The sequence below is a fragment of the Pseudophryne corroboree genome, chromosome 9 (assembly GCF_028390025.1).
Source record: "Pseudophryne corroboree isolate aPseCor3 chromosome 9, aPseCor3.hap2, whole genome shotgun sequence".
NCBI lineage: Eukaryota > Metazoa > Chordata > Amphibia > Anura > Myobatrachidae > Pseudophryne > Pseudophryne corroboree.
Window position 1 is genome coordinate 127265931 of NC_086452.1, and position 20917 is coordinate 127286847.

The 20917-nt window shown below is 39.4% G+C and overlaps 1 protein-coding gene across 3 annotated transcripts in view; it reads left to right on the top strand.

The window, feature by feature from the left end:
* LOC134956784 (uncharacterized) overlaps nucleotides 1-19488 on the top strand; it is a 206088-nt gene extending 186600 nt beyond the window's left edge. For all 3 annotated transcript variants that reach the window (XM_063938737.1, XM_063938738.1, XM_063938736.1), the window contains 6 exons: nucleotides 662-706; nucleotides 7312-7341; nucleotides 14018-14077; nucleotides 15808-15873; nucleotides 16986-17044; nucleotides 19296-19488. In XM_063938737.1, the coding sequence (XP_063794807.1) occupies nucleotides 662-706; nucleotides 7312-7341; nucleotides 14018-14077; nucleotides 15808-15873; nucleotides 16986-17042 (258 nt within the window). In that variant the 3' untranslated portion in view covers nucleotides 17043-17044; nucleotides 19296-19488. The remainder of the gene's footprint in view (nucleotides 1-661; nucleotides 707-7311; nucleotides 7342-14017; nucleotides 14078-15807; nucleotides 15874-16985; nucleotides 17045-19295) is intronic.
* The last annotated feature ends 1429 nt before the right edge of the window (nucleotides 19489-20917 follow it).

Here is a 20917-nt window from a genome sequence, read left to right on the forward strand (position 1 = left end):
CCATGCAGTTCTGTATTTAGCAGATAGCAGTAAGCTCAGCTTATCGCTGCTTGTGCCTCTACTCTTATGCCATCATTAGATGGAGCTAGTGGTACTGTATGGTCACTATTGCCAGCATTAGGGACCCAGCAAAGCCTTTATGGTTTCAGTGAAGATTAGGTTTCACACAACAATAATGATATCAAGGTGAAGGCCATATTTTATTTTAGTTATCTGAGATTAGTGATACAGCATATGACCACATGTAATATGACCACCTGTATACAAGTGTTAGCTTGTACAAACATCCCCTCTAGCAGCTCTATCCCCATCTCCCTCTCCTGTGTGTCCTCTATAGGTAACTTTGCCAAACACAGAATTATATTAACAATAAATCATGTTAACAATAAAAAGATTTGTACAGAGTGAAAAGCAAAAACATGCACATGAAACCAGTCAATCACTTCATTGTAGTCCCCAACCCAACTGGTGCATCTAACAAGAGTAGCAACAGCTTATTTCTGTATGATAAGGAGCACATACAGAACTACAGTATGCATTATGCTTCATATTATTCACTGAACCTAATATGACTTGTATCTCATGACATGATATAACATTTATGTGTGTGATCCTTTCGACATTCTTTGATTTTATGAAATATTTTCTTTTGCTGAAACAGGTTCAATCTTCGAACCCTGACATCCAGATTATAGCCAAACTTTTGGTAAGATTTTTATTACATTTCTTCGTTACAGGTTTATACAGTATTTTCTTTCATTTTCAGTGGGCTTTTTTAATGCATGACAGATTTTATAATTAGCAGCTAACCTATATTATATCAGTATACAAAGTAAGTGTAATATTTTTTTTAAAACTACAAAGTATGATATGGTTGAAGTATATGTGGTCAATTCAATCAAGTGTGAGGGGGTAAAGCAATACTAGCAACGCCACCTTAACAAGCCCCCTCCTCATGGCCAAGCATCACTCTGGACTCATAGGTTTCCATATGCAGCCCTATGTGGCTGTGAGGAACAATTAGAGCTACCGTTATTGCAGCATATATGGAATCAACTTGTATGTACAGCAGTGGTGCAAGTAGAACATGCCAAAAATGGGAGGTGGTCACATGTCACATGGGGTGTGGCCAATGAAAATGTGTGCGTGATACACATATGTGGGGCCAGATACACATATGACCCCAATAGTGCAGTGCCAGATACACATATGCCCCCAATAGTGAAGTGCCAAATACACATATGCCCTTAATAGTGCTAGATACACATATGCCCCCAGTAGTGCCGTACCAGAAACACATATGCACCCACAGTGCCAGATATGCCCCCAGAGTGCTAGATACACATATCTGGCACTCCACTATTGGGGAATATAATAGTGGAGTGCCAGATACACATATGACTCCAATAGTGCCAGATACATATATATGCCCCAGTAGGGCAGTACCAGATACACATATGCCCCCACAGTGCTAGATACACATATGCCCCCAATAGTGGAGTGCCAGATACACATATGCCCCCAATAGTGCCAGAAACACATAGGCCCCCAATGCCAGATATGCCCCCAGAGTGCCAGATATGCCCCCACAATGCCAGATACACATATGCCCCATAGTGCCAGATATGACCCCCATGGTTTAAGATATGCCCCCACAGTGCCAGATACACATATGCCTCCAGTGCCAGATATGCTCCTATAGTTTCAGATACACATTTGCTCCCATAGTGCCAGATACACATGCCCCATAGTGCCAGATATGCCCCCATAGTGCCAGATACACATATGTCCTCAGTGCCAGATATGCCCCCCATAGTGTCAGATATTTTCCCACAGTGCCAGATACATATTTGCCCCCAGTGCCAGATATGCTCACATAGTGCCAGGTACACATGTGCCCCCAATAGTGCCAGATACACATATGCCCCCAGTAGTGCAGTGCCAGATACACATATGCCCCATAGTGCCAGATATTCTCCCACAGTGCCAGATACACATATGCCTTCATGCCAGATATGCCCCCACAGTGTCAGATAGACATATGCCCCAGTGCCAGATATACCCCTATTGTGCCAGATACACATATTCCCCCATAGTGCCAGATATTGCCCCCACAGTGCCAGATACTCATATGCCCCCAGTGCCAGATATGCCCCCATAGTGCCAGATAAGCTCATCCAGTCTCCATTGGCAGCGGCATGTCTCTCAAATGAGATGGCAGTTTGTGAGCCAATCAGGAGCCTCAGATGCCGGTCCATGAGCTCTGATTGGCTAACGTACCTGCGCCTCATTTGAGAGATGCGCCACCACAGGAAACCAGACAAGCACTTAGGGGCAAGAGAAGCGCTCTTCTCCCCTCACAAACAGCACAGCAGCAGGCGCTACTGCGTACCAACTAGCAATTTCTTACCAGTAAGCAGTACCCCCCCATACCACCATACTTGCAGCACTGATGTACAGTATTAATTGAATTCAGTGCAATATTTGAAGACAATCCTATAAATTTGCAGAAATGCAAAATATTAAATCAATGGTTTTTAATAGAGATGTACAGTTCAGATTTCTAGAAATCCGAATCCACCCCAAATTCTGTGGATCTGAACCGAAACAAAACCTGGTCATGCATTGTGGGACTGGGGCATGTAGGGCCCACTGAGGTAATGCTGTGGTAGGGGCCCATGTTTAGGGGTGTGGTCAGTCTGCAGAGGGGGTGGGGCCTGCCACCTTATTGATTTGACTAACCATTAGAGAGTGCAAAGTCTAGGCCCCTTCATAATTATATACAGTAAATTCAGCTGTTGCATGCATGATAATGTGCCAGATTAAATACAGATTAATAACAGCAATGCACTGTAGAAAATACACCATAGTCCAGTATAAGGTCACATATGTATAATGTATAATGCAAGTGCACAATCTAGAACCTGATCCTTAGAGCAGGAGGTGGGCCCCCAGCCAGTGGGACCCACCGGTGGTTTCCTCTGTAACCCTCCCTGTGGTCATGTCCCCCAAGAGGACCCTGAACCAAACAGTGTCCCGGTTCTAATCTTCCTAAGGTTTATAATTTGGATTTTAAATCTGAATTTATTTTTTGGGGTTTAAAAAATGACATGATTTTTTAGTTGGTTTTATCACGTACTTTTTATTGATTTTAAATCAAATCCAAACCAAAATGCATGAAGGTGATTTTGCTAAACCAAAATCAAAACAAGAAGATGAATCCAGATTCACAACCAAAACATGAGGGTCAGTGAACTTATCTAGTTTTTAAATAGGTGAAACAGGATTAGAAATTTACAATTCCAATTACTAACATTGCTTATGGAGCTTGGCCATCACCATCATCATATATTAATTTCCTGCAGTGCTTGACCAGTAGCATTACTATGCATATAAAATAATGGATGACTTTAAAACAGAGGAATTATAACAATGTATCACTATCTATGGTAAATGTATTAACTCAATGAAATGTAACACAAATAAACTCAGCAGCAATCACAGTGAGTAATAATGTGTAAAACGAATGCCAACAATATGGGACAGTCTCAGTAGATAATTAACCATCTGTATCTCCACCTTGGAATTCAGTAGTGTGTAGGAGGCCCAAATGCCCCAACAAGATGTAACGCAGCACTTCCTTTTATTCCCCTTGTTAGTATACTGTAGTTTGGGCTGCAGACAGCCTTTGCCTACAGTAGTGAATGCTCAGCCTTAGCTGTTTGGGAGGAATAAATAACTTCTGAGAAGGACCTGCATTGTTCGTATTGAATCATTTTATATTCATGTTTTGTATACCAGGTGATATTACTCACTGTAATTGCTACAGATTGTTATTTAGATACAGTTTATTAAGGTAAAACAATTATTATAGTTCTATTTTATAGCAATTATGTGTTGTTTTAACATAATTTGTTTTTTTTCTTTTATTTATTAAAATTAATAATGTCACAAATGGAATTAGTATTCTTGCTTTAACAAAATGTAGGCACTTGGAGATTACACTGTTGAGGGTCTGGCAGTTTGATTTTTGTTTGAAAAACTATAAAGATATGGATTTATTTGTAGGTAAATAGTAGTATTTGTTGACTAAAGGTCTGATACCGAGTTGTATGTAAACCCAATGGTGTTTACCGATAAGCGCATGCGTCAATCTCTTTGTGATTTCTGTGTGATCACCCACAGTGCCACAAAGCAGCAGCATGATAGAGATTTGGGCAGTGGAGCTGGTGGCAGCGCCAGCGATGGGGACCATTTTTCAAAATGAGGGTGTGGTGCCCCATTTTTAGGTGTGCCGAAGGCGGGTTCTGCATCCTCCGTTGCAGATTTCCTGGCCTTTGCAGAGGAGCTTTATCGCACATTCTATGTAAGCTTAGACATACAGTACTCAGCAGGGCAATGACTGCAACCATAGCGAACAATAGTCCCAATAGTAATCTGATGCTGCTTGTTCAGATGCAGCACTTGAACCTGTGATGCCGGTAGAAGGTTTTTTTGTTTTGTTTCAGCTGCCTCTTGTGCCATTAGCACATTTTCACATTGCTGCTGCATCCAAAGACGCCACAGCGAAGTAGTGTCCATCTCAGAGTCAGCCCAATATTAGTTGCAAAAGACAATTGTCATTAGGCAAACATCAGGTAAATGTAGCTCAGTGGCCACAGCTTGGACGCTGTGATGTAGACCAATAATTCTGCAAAAATGTATAACATGATAATAATTGACCTTACTGTGTACAGATAAAAATGTATCAGAAGTGTGTTCTTTTTTATATATTTCTTTTGATATTGCTGCTGATATATAACATACATTTACAGTAAATTGGATAGATTTATTTCCAAATAAAGTCAGTAGTCAGTTCAGCCAATGGGGTATATGCAATTCCGGGCGAATTGCAGCATTTTTTCGCCTGTTTTTAAATTCGACAAAATTCGATCATCGAATTCCGGCCGGCGGGTGCCAGAATTCGACATATTCAATAAAAAACGGATTTGACAGTCCCGCTGTCGAAAAACGTTCCAATTGATGGGGTACACATGGGACCCCTTTCCCCGAATGCTGAGACCCCCTGTGACTCCTGTCACAGAGGGTCCCTTCAGGCAATCAGGGAGCGCCACGTCGTGGCACTCTCCTGATTGCCTATGCGCGTCTGAGCTGGCAGACAGCGCATCGCACAGCCCCTCCATTATATTCAATGGTGGGAACTTTGCGGTCAGCGGTGAGGTTACTCGCAGTCTGCCAGCTCAGACGCGCATAGGCAATCAGGAGAGTGCCACGACGTGGCGCTCCCTGATTGGCTGAAGGGACCCTCTGTGACAGGAGTCACGGGGGATCTCAGCATTCGGGGAAAGGGGTCCCATGTGTAAACATGGGACCCCTTTCAGTCCATGTGGATCGGGTAAATGCGGTTTGTTTTTTTGCCAAGTACGTGGATTACAAAAATAGGACAGGACACACTAGATTTAGGTGAGTATCATTTTATTTTCAGGTACCCCGGATTCTTCATGGAGAAGTGGACAGAGGTCGGCGTGTGAACATAGGTAAGTATGTGTGTCGGCATGTGTGTAATAAAGTTGTACTTTTATGGTGTGAGTGTCCGGTTTTTATTTGGGTATTTTTTGCAGTAGAAGTACAGGTACCAGCGGGCCCGTTTTACCCCTGCATGCTGGTACTTGTGGTTCTCCAAGTACCAGCTTGCAGGGGAGGCTTGCTGGGACTTGTAGTTCTGCTGCAAAAAACAATATTCTTTCATTTTTACACATGGCTATCAGCCCCCCATCCGCAGCCCTTGGATGGGGGGGACAGCCTCGGGCTTCACCCCTGGCCCTTGGGTGGCTGGAGGGGGGGACCCCCTTGATTTAAGGGGTCCCCACTCCTCCAGGGTACCCCGGCCAGGGGTGACTAGTTGGGTATTTAATGCCATGGCCGCAGGGACCGGTATAAAAGTGTCTCTCGGCTGTGGCATTATCTCCCCAGCTTGTGGAGATCGGTGCTGGTTCAAAAAATACAGGGGACCCCTACGCTTTTTGTCCCCCGTATTTTTTACACCAGGACCAGACGCAGAGCCCGGTGCTGGTTCTAAAAATACGGGGGATCCCTGTCCAGTTCGAGGCTGGTTATGCTTAGGAGGGGGGACCCCACGCATTTTTTTTCAGATTTTTAACCCATTCCCACCCCTTCCCACTGAAAACCATGCTCTCTCAAGTTAAAAAATATATATTATTTAAAAAAATATATAAATAATAGTTGAAAATCCTAATAGACAAACCAAGTACCTAATCCCTTCTAATATAAATAGATATGCTATTAGCAAAAAAAAAAAAAAAATGTTTTACATTTTTTTTATTAGATTCCGCCAGCAAAGTGAGGCGGAATGAAATTGACGAATTTACTGTCGAAAAGCACTGTTGTCGAATCGACATTTTTCAATTGAATATACTTTTGTCGAAAAGCCGCATTTTTACCATTGCAGACATGTCGAATTTGTGAACTGTCGAATTTCAAAAAGTCGAGTCTGAAAAGTCCGTTTTTTTGTCAAAGTACTGTATTGCATTGTCGAATTTTTTTTTTTGTCGAAAATGCCCCGTTTTTCGACATTTTCGGCAATTCGATTGCAATTGCATATACCCCAATATGTAGCAAAGTGCAATATACAGTATGATGGTGATGTTGTTGCTCTTTTATTTTCATTTACTGAAGGGACACACAGATTAATGTAAGGTCTATTAGGGGCAAAGGAATAATAATTAAAACATTCAAAACATAAATTTGAGCAATGGGACTGAGAAACCCCGATCTAATGTGTTATTATCTGGCTGTAGGACAAAAAAAAACCCAGATACATGCCTCTATAAACAACTAGAACTGGCATTGATCTTAGAATCACAAATCAAAGTTTAAAAAATATATTCCACAATTGATAATTAAAATGAATGTTTGATCCAATGTTACAGACACTGCGCTGCTACTGTATTATACAATAACTGGACACAATAGTGTTACATTTTCCATTTTTTGGGGCTATTGACAGTCTGGGAACTGATGATGAATTACAAATGGAATCCATTTCTTTTAATAATTGACACATTTCAGTAATCTCTGAAGTTACGAGGTTAGCAGCAATCTATTACACTATTTATCGTCAATAAATACACTACATCCCTAGCTGATCTGTCTGGGTGTAACATCGTTAGGAAATCTGCTGTAACAATACTTCTGCATAGACCATATGTAATCTTTGAAACTTGTAGAATAACAACATAAATGCATGTAAAATGTTAAAGGTTTCCATTAATTATGTTTTCTATTTTGAAGGGCAAGCTCTGTGGCGTTACCATCGATGTGGTAAGCTATTGTAATAGATCTTTGTTTTCAAATGTAAAATTACTTTGCCCTTAGAACATGCTGTCACCCTCTGTAATTGACTGAGCCTTCCATGACCCAGTTACAAATGCCCTCTGCGCTGTTTCTTCCAGCAAGTGGTGAGATCTTAGTCCTTGCTGCTCTCCTCCAGCATCCCAGTCAGATGCTGCTTCATGCCATGCTGGCTACCTCTTCAATGAACTCATTCCAGTATGGGCACCGCCATGTTAGAATGGTCAGCTGGCCATGGCTTCTCTAATTAAAATACTTCTCAGCTACAGCTTACTCTGGCAACCAATCAGGGACTAGCTAACCCTTCCTGGAGCACCGGTCACTGTCAGTTCAATATGATATCGTCAGACACCATCCTGGTCCATCAGGGTCCTGTATAGTCATGCTCAGTATCTCTATCATGCATCATTGGATCCAGCCCAGTTATCTAAAGCAATAACAATTCCAGGCCAGTTATATAACGCAATACTGGCTCAGTCTGGTACCATATATATTACCAGTTACTAGATACACTACCAGTACCAGCACAGTTTCCTCACTCATTATCTTTCCCAGCTTGGTTCCTATTATGCATTATCAGTTCTTGGCCGGTTACCTAATACTAGAACCTATCATGCTGATTCTCAAATCTCTCATCTCGACTTCCCTATCCAGTGCCTAGTACACTCCATTGCCAACTCCATGTGCAGAAGTCTAATAAAGCCTCCCAGCTTTTTATACATGGCCCGTAATCCATCCCACACTGTAAGCCGAAGTTCGGGTATAGAAAAATCCCCAGTAATGACACACACTTCATTTTATTTAAGTAATACTGTACTTTAGACAATGGTATTTCTTACCCCAGCATAATGAGACAAATCCCTAAAAGGTTAATGCATGAATGTTCCCAATAAATGAATGTTGAGGGTATATAGTGGCATGTTTGGGATTTCAATGAAGTTAAAAAAAAAAGTACAAGGCTTTATAATGCTATCAGTCCAACTCATTACAAAACATATGTGTTTTATACAAAAAAAACTTTTGTATCTTCTGATTTGTAATGTTTTGAGCTGTAGAATAAAGAAAATAGAAATTTTTTACTTTATTTTATTGAATTACCAGTCTGAGATTCTGTGCATTGATGGTAAAATCACCATTATCATATGTTGTTGTTGTTGTTGTTGTATTTGGCCAACAATTGTTTTTATATATTTTACAAACATTCCAGGCAACACAACTTAAATTGTTCTGTGTAGGCCAAAGTAGATCCACTTGTTGACACCACTGTGTAATATCGCTAGTGATATCGCATAGTGTGTATGCACAATGTCGGCAAGGGGACGCTCTAGGTGAAATTGCTACTGGAGCGAATCGCCTAGTGTGTGGTGTAGACACCATTTGAAATATATGGAAAACTAGGTGAATAGTGGCTAGAAAATTACTTTGGTAAATCATATTGAGAGATATTTGTATAATAGCTCTTACAGTTACCTGTCACAGGCTTGTTTTTTTTAAGGAATGATAGCAGTGTGTATTTATGTTATACATTGGGGAATATTAATGTTGTGATGTAACTATAATCTATTTCCTGGCTCCAACCTGTGCTGAGGTTCCTTTTGTGTGTGGAGCTGTAGTACGGATAATGGGGGTAATTCTGAGTTGATTTGATTGGGCAAAACCATGTGCACTGCAGAGAGGGCAGTTATAACATTTGCAGAGAGAGTTAGATTTGGGTGGGTTATTTTGTTTCTGTGCAGGGTAAATACTGGCTGCTTTATTTTTACACTGCAATTTAGATTTCAGTTTGAATACACCCCACCCAAATCTAACTCTCTGTGCACATGTTATACCTGCCCCTCCTGCAGTGCACATGGTTTTGCCCAACATCTAACAAATTTGCTGCTGCGATCAACTCAGAATTAGGCCCAATAAGTTGTTACTTGCTTTTTTTGGCAAATATCTATATGAATGACTAATTCCACTCTTCATTCTTACTGGAGGGGTTAATTATGGTAGTACAGATGACAGGAGAGTCACCTCCATTTAGGATGCACAAGAAACCAATTTAAAATGTTTATTCAATTATTACTAGCGAAACAGATCCCTGTAAGACTAGGGGCACTTCTAGGCATCTCCTGAGAGCGGAGTGTAGGTGTACACCTTGCTGTGCACTGGACAGACCATCTATATACCCAATATGTTTTATGCTCTACATCCAGTGCTCTTTGGAAATTTGTTCCTCTACCTGGATGATATAAGGATAATTTCAAGATTAATAGTTTGTATTTAATAGCATTAAGTGATGTTCAAATCAAATATAAATTATACTTCACTGGGCTTCTTTGTTCCCCATATTTTGTTTATAGGTATATATATATATATATATATATATATATATATATATACACATATATATATATATATATATATATATATATATAGTAAATGCAGCTGCTCCGGCACTCCACAGAATCCAAGGCTGGATTGATGCTGCTCTGGTGCCCTCCCCAGCCGGGTACCGGTAATAGACAGCAGAAGATACGGGGCGGCACTCAGAGACTTCAGATATCCTGAAGAAGGGGACTAGGTACCTGAAACATTTACGTTACCTTTTGCATGTTTTGCACAAATATATCCCTGAATTTAAAGTCTCTGAGTGCCGCCTCGTATCTTCTGCTATATATATATATATATATATATATATATATATATATATATAGTGAATAGCATCTCTGTATTTCTTATACAACTGACGTTGAATTTTTGAAACCTTGTATGAGCTGAATCTCTAGGTTATTTTACTGTCACATATTTATGCTTCCAGCCAGGGGACACTAGGAAAGTAGATCATGTCACTGATTAGATACTGACAACACTAAGCACTGATCATAACATATAGATGGAGCCGCGCTCATCTGAGGTAGCTCCATCGCAAATGAGCACTCCCGGTATGACTTGGCGATCTGTCCACCTAGTCACGCCGGGAGTGCACAGAGACGCTCTCTGCACGGATGGAGACGCTGTCCATTCAAGTGAATGGGGCGCGTCTCTGTAATGGGCGTGCAATCGGGCGGACTGGGACACTGTAGGTGATAGGCGCACCTGGGCGGTTGCGCCAAGTCACAGACGGAGCCACGACTAGCATGGCTTCATCTGTATATACAGTATTAATGCATCTCCTAAATTAATTTCAGACAATTCCTTATCAAAATATATTTCCCACATTACATAACTGTACAGTGAGGTTAGAAGAAGTTACCAATATAGAAAGAGAAGATCTGTTGGTTTCTAACAAAAAGAAAGAGGACAATACAAGTCAAATAGAGGAGATAGCTTTTATTTCAACTTTTAATAACTGCCATTCAGAAATTAGAAAAATTGTTTAAAAAAACTATCATATACTGAAACCAGATCCCCTGCTTCTTCCTTCATTAAGACAGGAACCCCGTTTCATCTTTCGTAAAAATAAGTCTCCTAAGAATCTTTTGGCACCTAGCCATCTTAGAGGTATCAAGGAATTTGATACTGGTTTAACAGATAGCAAAGCTTGGTTAAGACAACATCAGTTAAAGATGAAAGGTTGCTACAAATGTGGAAAAAATAAATGTATAATATGTAATTTTATACTAAAGCGGACCCAAAAGATTGCTTTAGATAAAACTGAAAAAAATTATGAAATTAAAAGCTTTATCAACTGTGATACATCCCACATGATCTACGTGTTAATATGTGGATGTGACAAGAGATATATAGGCCGCACTACTCATGCTCTCAAAATATGTTTCTTAGAACATCAGAGAAACATATTGAAACGAGTTCAGATGCACAGTGTGCCCAAACACTATGACGTCATTCACAATGGTGATCCTAAATGTTTGAAGTTGTTAGGTTTAGAATTCATACCACAATCCTTTCGAGGAGGTGATAGATATAAGAGACTCTGCAGAGAAGAGGTGTTCTGGATGTTTTAGATGAATAGCATTTTCCCAGAAGGGTTGAATGAGTCGGTAGAGCTCAGTATTGTCATCTGTTTCATAATTCAATTAGGTTTTTCATCATTTGGTTCTTTTTTTTTGTGGTACAACCTTCCCCCGTTTTTCTGTCTCTCGAGAATATGTGTGTATTCTCTCATGCTTCAGTCTTCTCTTACAGTTCTATTTTTATTTTATTTTGATTTTTTTTGTGCAATTCTGTCTATATTTTCAGATATTTTGGATAGGGTTTATATTTTTGAAAAACATCTATTCATTATTTTTTCTTTAAAATAATATTAAGTATTTAGGTTACCCCGAATTTTATGGTAGGGGACAAGTCAACCATTAATTAGTTACACATACACTTTAAAGAAAGTACTGTCTAAACTAATAAATGTTTATGCTATAGAACTATAAAAAAAGCTTTTCTACATTAGAGTTCTGCATTAAAGTTACTGTAATTAAATTAATCCAACATTATAGTAATGACTTGAAGGCAGACACGTAACAGCACTGACGCTGTTACGTTGCAGTTCATAGTTAGGGAGCCGCTCGATGTTGTGTGTCACGGTGATTCCCCACCCATCGATGATGAGCGGCAAGTCACGTGACCGTACCAGCATTACTTTGGGAACAAATTGTGTTCTAAAGTCTGGAAGCTACCCCGTTATGCGTGTCATTATGAAGGTGTCACGTGTTCACTCAGACACCCTATACTTGGAAGTAATTCTCTGCACTATGGAATTTTTAGTTTTTATGCCACTAATATTTTGCCGCTCATCAGTTTACAAGCGAGTGCCATTGGGACTATACTGTTGTTATAGTTTGGGGAGTGAATCATGTTCTACAGAATAGAAGTTAACTGAGGATGCGTGTCACTAAGACAGGGATGGGGAACCTTCGGCCCTCCAACTGCTGTTGAACTACACATCCCAGCATGCCCTGCAACAGTTTTAGCATGGCCAAATAGCAAAACTGTAGCAAGGCATGCTGGTATGTGTAGTTCAACAACAGCTGGAGGGCCGAAGGTTCCCCACCCCTGCACTAAGAGATGTCATGTGACCACAAAAGACACCCCGACCCGGAAGTGATTCACCTCCTTACTGAGAATTAATGTCTGTTTTCTTTTAAATTGTATTTAAAATCATGATTGCTCCAACTGAGTCTGTCTTAGAACCATATTAGGGTTAATAATGAATATATTTCTATTTGTTTTTTGTTTTATTTATTTTTTGTTTTATTTTTATTTTGCTTGCAATGAAGGATCAAATGAACAGCTGCGGGCTAATTGGTAGCCATTAAGGGTATAAATGCCCTCACAGCACACCGGTCTAATCACTTTTGAAAAAGCTGTAGTGCCTGCAGCAAAATGCATTAGTTGCCATTTTGGGTCCCCCTTATAAGAAATACTGCTGCTTTTATGTGCCCGAACCATACTGGACTTTTAAAACTCTGTGGAAAAATTGCGGTGGACAAACCTGCTTCTGGAGTTCAAATAGCGCTCCTTCCACAAGAAAGACACCGTATTCTAGTGAGGACCCTACACCTTGAACACTACCATTACATCAAATGGATGTTCTGAAATGGACTACACCTCCAGCGGTGCCACTGTGGTAAAGTTACACTAACGGGACTGTACTACCAGTCTTTTGATTGCTCCTTCTTCCACCCATCTGCAGCCAAGTTCTTAATCAACAGGAACTGACACCACTATTTAAGCAGCTCTCACTATTGTGACTCCATTTTTTAACATTGTTTTATGTGTGTTTATATTTTTATTTTTTATCATTAAATGTGCAGCTTTTCATTTGATCCTTCTAATGGCATTTTACTCATTCAATTAGTAGCGCTGTTTCCCTTTGTTGTTGTTTGTACTTTGTATTCAATTGGGGTTGACTAACCCCATTTTTGTAGCAGCAGGATTAGAACAACAACACCTGTTTGCGCCTGATTCCCATTTTTTGGTAATTCTTCACGTGTACAGTGAGGTAACCTGTCCTGGTCCCTCTCTGTGCCCGGAGTCCCCAAACAGTACTCTTATCCACAGACACAGACTGACATGCCAAACTACTTACCCTGGAGCATACTGTTGGATCATGCCCACATGCGTCACACTCACCATGTCATTTTATCATCTAAAATCCGAAAACCTCAATATAGTAATTTAGTTCTTCCCAGGAAGCAACCTCACTATACAGATACAGGCACATTATTATATATATGGTGTCTCTGTAATATTCCATTGAGAGAGATAACAAGGATGGAGATAGAGAACCATCCAATCAGCCCCCACCTGTCATGTTACAGGATGTGTTTGAAAAATGACAGCTAGGAGCTGGTTGGTTGGTAAATTATCTCCATCCACTTTATCCCTCTCAAAGGCTTAGTACATAGACCCCCATGTATGAAATTAGAAATGTCCTTTATTGGCACCTTAGTCAGTGCAGACACAATAAGGAACGTATACATCACAGTGTTCATGAATCAGACAATCTTTTTTTTTTTTTTTTTTTGCAAATGACCCTGATGTACAACACTAATGTATCTAATTTTATATCTTCTGGGCCCTTTAATGTCAGACATAATGTATAGAAATATGATAGTTTTCACACATTATTGAAAAACCTAAGACGTATGTTGTGTCTGCAACATGATTTGCTGCACTGTATAACTGAAACATTATCATTTTTCAGGATTCTCTAACTGGTGCAGATAAAGCAGCAATTGTAGGCTTAATTAACAGTTCTTTGGTGGTAAGTGCTCAGGAATACAATGTGTGTGCTATATAAATGTTAATATACATCATGTCTTGGTGCTACACTGTTACATTGCAAAAATGTAATGGCCTCTTATTTTTTTATTATCACATAGAAATGCAATCTGATGTTACTGTCCACACTTTTTTAGTTAAGGTCTCAAAACTGTACTTACTGAAGCTCAAATATATAAATTCTTTATTACCATATTTATAAAATATAACACAATCTATATGTCAAATGTTTAATGATGGTTCTGAGACTGTTGCTGTCACACTGATAAATTAAACTTAGAAGTCATTAACAACTACTGTATACATCCAAATGTATTCCATTTCAACATGTCTGAATAAGGTGCCAGGTGCATGAATTTTTAGAATATACATTTTTGTTTTGTTTTCCTTGTTAAATATGGAGTTCCTAAGCCTGCTGCAGTCTAATACCTTCCTTATGGTTATATGTACTAATTGAGAACAATATTTGTCAGTTGAGCCAATTACAGTTATACTTACAGATCAGTCAGTGACCGTTCAGCATCACATTGATTACATGTGTACACCAGCAATAGGCAACCTCTTGCACTTCAGCTACACATCCCAGCATGTCCTAACATCAAAACTGTGGCAGAGCATGCTGGGATGTGTAGTTCCACAGCAGCTGGAGAACCACAGGTTGCTTATGCCTCAGTTACACTATTATTGTGAATACCACATTAGCAATAGAAATGTTTTCTCTGGATGTTACTATTTAATAACCTGGCAATTTAATAAACAGAATTATTTTTATGTAGGACGGTTTTTTATTTTTCTATTTGATGCAATAGTCATCATTAGTATGTATTGTATTATAATTTATGTCATAGCTAATAATATCTCATAATAATATAATAATATCTCATAATGATTAAACACTGACTAACATTTACTTGCATTAGGATTTATATGTGAATTTTAATTGGTACATAAAGGCAATTGTTATGGATTGTGTCATAGATGGGATCATTTCAATATGCTTCATGTATAGTATAAAAATACTAAACCCCAAAACAATAAATTGCAGAAATGTAAAAAACACATCAAGGATGTGATTAAATATCTGTCACAAACCCATTACCTATATATATTACCTATATATATATATATATATATACGGCACAATATGCCCGACTCTCCCCTTCAGACAGCGTTCCTGTGCTGGGTGACTCCAGAGAAAATTGTCACATACACTCCAAAGGTGCGGCACTCCTTGCGACTCGAATAATGGACATGGTCACAGCATGCATAAAGACGTTTCAATGCCTCTATTGCGGCATTGTCATCAGGTCATGAACTATAAAGGTATTGAAACATTGTCTTTATGCATGCTGTGATGATGTCCATTATTTGAGTCGCCAGGAGTGCCGCACCTTTGTAGTGTAAATATATATATATATATATATATATATATATATTCCATAAGCTACATAATATGTAATTGCCAATGAATGCTTCTGTAAATGGGCACCCACCAGCCCTTCCTCCTAAAAGTAAACAAAAATCAATAATCAACAAATTATCTTGAATTGTATGTTAATGAGGACACAAATTTTCTTCCATAACACATATATTGGAGAAATGATAGATTACCATTTTGGAACAATGATGTGGTTATGTTCGTTTATACAGTTGATTTATTTTGCACAGTGTATTTTGCAGTACAACTTATACTGTAGGATCATTTTATTTCAGAATGGTCTGGCTGGTGCTGCAGGAGGCCTTGTAGACAATCTTACAAATGGAGGTCTTTGTAAAGCGGTAAGTGTGAAATACTAAAAAACATTTTCAAATAATTGCTAGTGATGTTAAACATGTAACGTGAGTAGCAGTAACCAATCTACAGACAGAAATCACTGACTAATAAAATAAAATGTGTTACTAATATAAAGTGCTTTTGGAAATGTCCCAAATAGTAGTGAAAATGTAAATAACTGAAAATCATATCTAGAAAAGAGTGTCATCTGATCCCCATATGTAAGACCAGATCCTTCCTAACACAATGTATCCTTAGTTGCCATCAGAGACCACTATTTCCCCATGGTGTTGGCAATGGCTACACATGAATCTGATCATTTAGGACTAATCTGATAGCTGCAACTCCATAGCTGACTGCTGGTTATACATATCTTAGTGGCTGCATGCCTTATACCCCTTTCACAACAGAAATGCAGGGGCAAAACCTGGGAATTCTGCCACGGGCTCATGCAGGGACATTCCCGGGTTGGCACCTTTCATACCAGCATTTGGAGCCGAGACATCCCAGGTCTGCACCTTTCATACTGAACCCGGGATGGCCCTGCATTTTCTGAAAATGGGCGTCTCAGAAAAGACACAAGACCAGGAAGTGCCCTGAATAGCCAATCAGCATCAGTATAGGCAACCCGGGAAGGTGGGACATGTCCCTGCACCATTCACACTGTCCAGGTTCCAGGGAACATCCCGGGACCAACCCTGGTCGATTGCAGGGTTGAAATGCAGGGACAGAAATCCCGGGTTTTTGTCCCTGTACCCTTTCACACCGAGAAATTTCCCGGGTTGATGCGCGTTCATGTGTTTTAACCCGGGAAATTTTGGGCTGTGTGAATGTGAAAGGGGTATAAGTGTCCAGTTGTTGCATATAGCAAAAGGCTATTACAATTGTTGCCTACTCCTCAGACTGGGATTTTACTACATGTAAAGATATTCTTAGTCCCAATTTTTAATTGTCCTTTATCTTTAGCTATGGATCTAAAAAATCCAAAATAATAATGTTTCAATCTGTAATGATGCATCCTCTATATTTAGCCTGATAAGATGCAAAAACACTTTGAGATACAAATGTGTATAATATTTAAGTTGTTTATAATGCTATTCTATTTATTTCATTCAAGCTGGGCAGTGGTACTGGTGAAACTGGTGCAGTTCCTGGTTTAGTTTCTGGTAAATGATGGTGAGTTACACACACACACACACACACGCACACACACACACACACACACACACACACACACACACACACACACACACACACACACACACACACACACATATCACATATCTCTAATTGGATGTATGTATGAACATGTTCCATTACTGCTGGAGCACTAAGATAATTAAACTTTTGGGAACAATTAATCATTGAGAGCACTGTCATGATCACATAGCTTTTATTTATTTATTTTTAAAATGCAATTTTACTGAAACATATCACCGGGGCAGCTAGGCAATACTACTTGTGGCACTACTGGCCCATAGTGATAAGGGTTAGCTTACAGTAATGGCTGGCATGTAGTTGTGCTCAGGTATGTGTCAGCTTAGAGCCAGATAAAAAAAAATACCATTATGTTATAGACAATCTGGTATGGTGCTAACAATACAGGTATGAATTAGAGATGTGCAGTTTCGGATTTACCTGGATTTACTCGGATTTACCTGGATCTCAAAACTGCATTTTATTGGCTCTCGGATGTCATGTGTTTTGGGTAGCCAATTAGAAAAATCCAAATAAATCCAAACTCATGTTAATTCTGGCATTAAGAGCTGAGTAAATCCAAACCTGCACATCTCTAGTATGAATATGTGTTACATGGGCTTCCCCATGCAGATGTGAGTTTATCTCCAGTAGAACAATGCTATCACTGACACTAACCCTTTTGTATTTTAGTCAATGCCCAATTGCCAAATGAAATTCTCAGTTTGCTAGTAATAAGGTCCTGTTGATAAATATGTCCATTACAATTCATAAAAATAAAAAGTGAAACAATAAATGAATGATGCGATAGATAATGACTTCTAAATTGTTTTTTCAGGAGTCCATTCATCCTGTTACAATACATCAAAAGCCAACACACCTCTTTGAACTTCCTTTCATTTGTCAGCGCCACTTGTTACGCTGACAAACTTGTATCCCTGAACGTAGACTTTACAAGAGCAAGCACAACTCTAACTGCAAAGTATTTACTATGGGCACCCTTCCCCTAGTGTAATATACTTAGGAAGCAAACAACAGAAATACACAATATCTTAAAGACAATTACATTACATTGATTATTAAAAAGCAAACGTTAAATAAATGTGTAACATTGTAATATGATGATATGTTTCTATTCCAGGTCCATAGTTTTACCATTTCATATACAATAATAAGAAATGTGTGTTTATCTATGTACTAAGTCCCAGTATTTTGTGCAGTATCACTGTTATATTGATGTTTTCAACACCTGTGCAAAAGAATAAGTTAACATTGTGAGTAAACTATGGGTTTATTCATTTGCTCAGTGATTACTATACAGGATGGTGAGGATTCTTGCTCTGTCAATACATGAATTGATAACTCTCAGAGCAGCTATGACTAGATAGAATCTGCAAGTGCGCCAGAATAATACAGCCAGACACCAAATGGAAAAGCTTTGATAGATTTCTCACTTGTTTCCATTTGATGTCCATAGAAGCCATGCCCACTTTTACTTACAGAATCTGCAAAATGCTGCACTGATCACAGAGGGGGGAGAAGGACAACTGTATTCATACATATGGTGCATGTTATGTGCAGGATCCTTTTCTTTTATTTTCCAGTACAGGAGCTCTAATAAATGTCCCCCAGTGATATTAGAATGACCCCAGACTTCACAAACATTAGCTGTGTAACTGTACTACAATGACACAGTCCACACATTACAGCAAAGATGTGCAGCATAGAGGAGTATGAGAATGCTCAGAGCATATATAGATAGAGCCTCGCTGATCGTGGATCCGTCTGTGCCTGGACGTGGCTGAGGAGGCAGACCGCCGGGAGCAAACGGGGCGTGCGTGCGTCGTAGATGCACACGCGCCCCATTCAAAGTGAATGGCAGTGTCTCTATGCGCGCTGTGGTGTGCTGAGGCACAGGCGCACCTAGGCACGCCGCTCACTCCCGCCTGCAATGCAGCCACGCTCAATGAGTATGGCTCCATCTGTACACAGAGCATCTTGCAGTATTCTGTATAATGGCTCCCAAACACATTGCATCCTGGGAGTGTGAATATCTATCAGACACAGCTAGAAAATTCAATATGTTCCAAAGTATTGAGAAAACTAAGCTGCTTCACTTACATATCTGTTATATGTTCATCACATGTGGTAACTGACTGATGCATTCATTCTAAGATCATGGTTCTGTGTTCTCTTACATGTATTTATATTGTTACATATTATTTTGCAGAGTCCCAGGATCCCATCCGAAGCACATCTGCTTCCAAAGGAGAAAACTGATTCCGAATCTTTGCAAACCAATATTAATCATTTTCTGAAATTCTCATTCTCATTGGATCGCCCATGTTTTTGAGAAGTCTTGATTGTTGCTTTATTTCCTGAATGATTTCTTTAATCAATAAATTTCTTGCAATTTAATAAAATGTGTATTGTCATTAGTTAAGTTAATGCTCCAAAGGAATAAGATAGAAAACCTTACATATTAAAATAGACAAAGAAGCAAACAGAGGACACTCTAATGGGTTTAGTCAGCTGCAGTAAATAAAGGAAACAAATATACTTGTTAATAACCAGTTGTGATATAAAGGTCTGCTAATGTAAATAATGCCTCCACCAGTGGTTCTCTAATTGTGTGCCATGGCACCCTGGGGTTCCTCGGGACACTTGCATAGATGCCTCGGGTTGGTGATAGAGAACCAATGCAAATTATTTATGCTCAATGTAATAGGCAAAACCAGTGCTGGCATCTGTCAGTCATAAATATGTGGACAAACAAAGTGAATCATGTCCCTCACCACATAATTAATAATAGGCCCTACACACTGGCCGACATCAGTCAAAGATATGAACGATCTCGTTCATAAATGAACAATATACCATTCATATCTTTGAGTGTGGAGACTCCAGCGATGAACAATGTGCGGCCCCACGCTCGTTTATCGCTGGTCCTCCTTTGGCTGTACATGCAGGCCAATATGGACGATCTTGTCCATATTTGCCTGCACTTCAATGCAGCCGGGTGACGGGGGAGAGAAGAAACTTCACTCCCCCCGTCACTGCCCCTCTGCCGCCGGGTCACCCGTCGGCCGTCTCCACCGTCGGGCAGCTCAGCGGAGGATCGGCCAATGTGTAGGGCCCTTATGACATATACACATAATTTACTTATTTATTTATAAATTCCAATAATAAACTTTGTCCTAGGGGTATAATGACAAATATTTTGATACTCTAGGGCGCAGTGATTCAAAGAATTTTGGGAATCACTGGCATACACAATTCTTTGAGTTAATTTTTTTTTTCAAATACTTTATTGGACAACTGCATAACTTATGTGTACATCAATCATTCAATGAAAAGATTATTCAGAGAAATGAAATGATGGTAGATCTGTACAATCAACATGGCACAGAAAAAAGAAAAGAAAACATGTCAAGCAAAGACAATCAATCACCTCTCAGAACATATTCACAACAGAGGCAGTGTAGTAGGGTGATCCTAAATATAGTGAGGATAATGTACATTTATACAGTGCTACCCAAATGTCTGTTGTTATTTTTTTTTTTAAAAGGCGGATGTCCCAAAGCAAGTACTTCAAGATTGTACCACTTAGTGTGAGTTATAGCTTGTCTAAGGGTACCTTTAATAGGGTCAGTTAGCATCTGGACATAGGGGAGCCATATTTCAAAGAACTTCTCTATCATTCTTTGTTAATTATCATTTCTAGCCACTCCATATGAAATAAGTATGATAGTCATGGTAATAGTAAAGTCAAAAATAGGGTATCTGTAGCTATCCATTGTGACAGGATAGTTTTCTTGCCAGCAGCTGCTATTTTGGCCAATAGTAAACGGT